The 3,945-nt window shown below is 32.6% G+C and overlaps 1 protein-coding gene across 1 annotated transcript; it reads right to left on the bottom strand.

Moving 5' to 3' along the window:
- Positions 1 to 2,517: 2,517 nt before the first annotated feature.
- LOC113758617 (flavonol sulfotransferase-like) lies at positions 2,518 to 3,579 on the bottom strand. The gene has a single exon (XM_027301391.1). The coding sequence runs from the start codon at positions 3,577 to 3,579 to the stop codon at positions 2,518 to 2,520; it is 1,062 nt and encodes a 353-aa protein (XP_027157192.1).
- Positions 3,580 to 3,945: the final 366 nt, after the last annotated feature.

Here is a 3,945-nt window from a genome sequence, read left to right as displayed (position 1 = left end):
AATAACAAATTGAGCGCTAATTTCATTATCAAACTAGATGGAAATAAAGATAGTGATTGTGCTAAAAAAAATAAAAATTAAGGATAAGAAATGGAATAAGAACTAAATATAGGTTATACTGTTATGGTTGTCATGAAAAAATGTGTTCTTGGTATATATTTATAACTATATTGTATTTCTATTTTTGATTTACAATTATTGGTGTTATTTGTATAGAGAGAATTTGATTGATTTTGAACTCTGTGCCAATGGAGTATATTAAATATTGATATTAGCAGTGATCGTTTAGATTATTTTGTATTAAAAAAGATAGCAATCATGGAATTGAAATTTAGGGATATTGATGAATATTGTTTTGTATTAAGTAAAATTTGATATTGATATGAAATTGTAGGTATCTGATGTAGAGTTTATAGTTGATACAATAGACTGTATCAGAAATTTTTAGGTAAAAGAGGAATATTAGAACAAAGATAAGTATTTATTTAATGGTGATTTGGATGTTGATGGGTAAGTAATAATAGTAGCAAGTAAAGATAAATGAAATAAAGATTGTAAACCGTTTTTTTTCCTTTACATTTTTGTTGTGAATTATAATTCAAGGGCATTATAGAAATTTTGAGAAAAAGTGTCTTTTGGGTCTAGAATGTTACTTAAATAGTGAAAGTAGGGGAGGTAAGTGTAATTTTTAGAACTTGAGAAAAGTTTTCTGCAATTGTTAAAAACCTCAAGGGAGGTATGTGAAATTAATCCAAGTATTAAATTAACATTTCTGTGTTGAAAATGGTAGTATTTCAGTCTCTTGTTTTGATTAAGGATAACGATGGGAAAGGGAGATGAGATGACTTGATAATACAAATTGACACATGTTGGTTTAAAATGCTCCTTCATTAAAATGATTCAAATCATTGACCAATATCCTTGACACTCTTAGAAATAAACTATAACACCTAACACCTTGAACAGCATGAGCAAGTTTTTGACACTTCAAATCTCCTCTTTATAGTTTTCTAATAGCTTTTGTAGAATCTAAATTTAAGGTTCTAATAATAATTAGTGCATTCAGGATTATAGAATTGAAGGGATAAAATAATCACTCAAAATATTTAGGTGGAAGAAAAGAAAATAAATAATACACACTATTATTAAAATCTCAAACAATGGGAGAAAATCACACCACAATAAAACCTTATCGACCCTTTTGGATTCTCTTAAGAAAATACCTCAACTAATATCCTACTTATAACTTATTGAGACTTGTAAAATAAGAATTCACTTGCATAAGAAATTGCCAAATAAGACACAAACTCCTAAATAACATAACTACTAAAAACCTCACTCCAATAAATCTAGTAAATAAATAAAGGGGTTCTTCTAGACTTGGTTTATTTTATCAACTTTGTATTTTGCAAATAATTTTTCAGCAATTTTTTCTTGACCAAAATACTCATTCATATAAATTCATTCATCTTTAGAGTCACCATATTTACCATCAATATAAGTGCTGAAACATAGAATATCATAGACTGCTTTCTTAGCAAAATTATCACCACCAAATAATTGAAAAATTCCACCGCCATAATTAGTAAAAAGAACTTCACACTATCAATCAACTCTAGATATTTTTTCACTTATAAAATTCAACTAAAATATGTATCTATTTGTGGTTATAGGAGTCGAAATAGAAAACTTTTCATCATCAACCAAATTTTTAAAAAATTCTGCCTATATTTAACAATTCATATGCCTAAATAAAATTTTTATGTCTCTTTTGTCAAGTTTTCTTGGTTTTTCTAGTTGATTAACCAATCAAATCCTTCAATTGACAACCAATTCTTCTCTAATTTCTATCATGACATCTGTAGCAATTTGACAATTCCTAGACCAATCTTATGGTCGAATTCTTCACCAACTACGTATTTCAGGACCAACCTCATGCCTAACTCAATCAACTAAATATTTTTTAGCAAACCCTATGCCTTAATTTTTTGACATTGGAAACGCTTAGGACTAATCTTGTAGTTTGGCTCTGATACTAATTGTAGAATCCAAATTTTGGGTTTTAGTAATAATTAATGTATACTGTAGAGATAAAATAATCACTCAAAATATTTATGAAAGAGAGAAGAAAATAAATAACACACACTATTATTGAAATCTCAAATAATGGAACAAAATCACACCATAATAAAATCTTGTCGATGTTTTTGGACTTTCTTAAGAAAATACCTCAACAAATGTTCTATCTATAACTTTCTCGGACTTGTAAAATAAGAAATTATCAAATAAAACACAAACTCCTAAATAACTTAACCGTTGAAATCTGCCTCTAATAAAACTAGTAAATAAGTAAATAGGTTCTTCCACACTTGGTTTATTTTGTCAACAGCTTTGCTCTTATCCTAATTGGAAATGGCATTCTGATGTTCCACAATGACATTCTCATGTTCCTGTTGCTGCAACAGGAGATAGTGGCACTGGACAATTACGCGGATGCACAATTTTCCTTGTCTAAAATCACATGGCAGTAGACACCTCTGACTTCTCATCATCCTCAGAGGAAAACGCCTTCAAATGAAATTTCTTAAAACTTTCTTCAGTAACTTGATCCAAATGATCCATCATTTCTCTTTCAAGATAGTTTTGGGAATCACCAACCTGACCTTCCCTGAAATAGATCTTGTTTTCTATGACCCGAAACCCGACCACCGAGTGTGATCCTGTTTTATTCACATCCAGATTGCTCAGATTCTTAAAACTACAGAACTCTACCACTTTACTCACCAGGCTTTCACCTTCTTTGTCTGTGGTGAAAGGCTGCCCCAAGAATTCTGCTAATCTCTTTGTATGGAAGCAAGGCTCTTTCTTCAAGTCTTCATATCTAAGAAAGAATACTCTTTCAGGCCATTCTATACTTGCTTTCCAATAACCCAACACATGATTCCAATATGGTCCAAATGGTGAAGCACCTTTAGAGAACTTTTCAAATGCCTCTGCTAATGAAATTCGTGGCACTGCTTCAGGTTTCAGCTTGTTGACAAAGTGCCAACATGACACTAACACATCCTTCGGGTCTCGATAAACATAAACAATAGGGCAGCCTGAAGATTTTGTTGATTCTGGTAAAGAGTTGTAAGGAATGTGAGTGTGCATGAGAGAATTGGGTGGCTTTGGGTTTACAGGATTCTCGGCGGCATATGATTCCAGCATGGGAACCAGTTCATGAGGGTTTGCCGTTAGCAAAGGATTTTGATCGGGATGACTGATACATGTACGATTTGTTATGGAAAAAAGAAGTGCCTTTAACCAGGTTGTTCCCGATTTTGGATATGTGGCCAGGAGAATGTCACTTGGTTGTGCCCGAAAATGTTTCTGGAGAATTAGGAGTCCCTTGAGAACTCTGGTGGGACACCAAAAACCTTGGTACAAGTGAAAGTGCTCACTTAACCACCCTCTTTCCCTAGGGAGCACAGAGAGGATTTGATCACTGTCATCTTCTTTTTCTTTGTTAAACAATGTTTGTTCATCACCACCTTCAATGTAGGAAGAAGAGTTTTGGGTCAATGAAGGGATTGCCATGAGGAATTGGGACTTGAAATCTGGAGGCTGGTAGACACTATATTTATGATACAAGATAATTGTAAATAAGATAGTTGCATTAGTACATGTGCAAGCTGGCTTTCTCAAAATTCAATCATTCTTCCGAATTCGACTTGGAGGGCCACAATAAAAGAGAGGGCGACTTAGAACTGGACCTTACAAGAGAACGTGTGATGGAACGTGTGATGGAAATAGTTGGGAAATGGGGCCTTTCCAATTCCACTTCTCTTCAAATTTTGTTACTAATCATACAACTTCGACGTAGACCGTTACAATTTTGGTGTAAATGTGAATTATAATTGAGTTGGTATAAACTAATAATTACACAAAAAATATATTAGTTCA

Source organism: Coffea eugenioides, unplaced genomic scaffold (assembly GCF_003713205.1).
Source record: "Coffea eugenioides isolate CCC68of unplaced genomic scaffold, Ceug_1.0 ScVebR1_603;HRSCAF=1308, whole genome shotgun sequence".
NCBI lineage: Eukaryota > Viridiplantae > Streptophyta > Magnoliopsida > Gentianales > Rubiaceae > Coffea > Coffea eugenioides.
This window is presented reverse-complemented; position numbering and strand designations above follow the sequence as displayed.

What these genes read in the sequence shown, in the direction of transcription:
- LOC113758617 (XM_027301391.1), bottom strand. Translation starts at nt 3,579, where the DNA reads ATGGCAATCCCTTCATTGACCCAAAACTCTTCTTCCTACATTGAAGGT.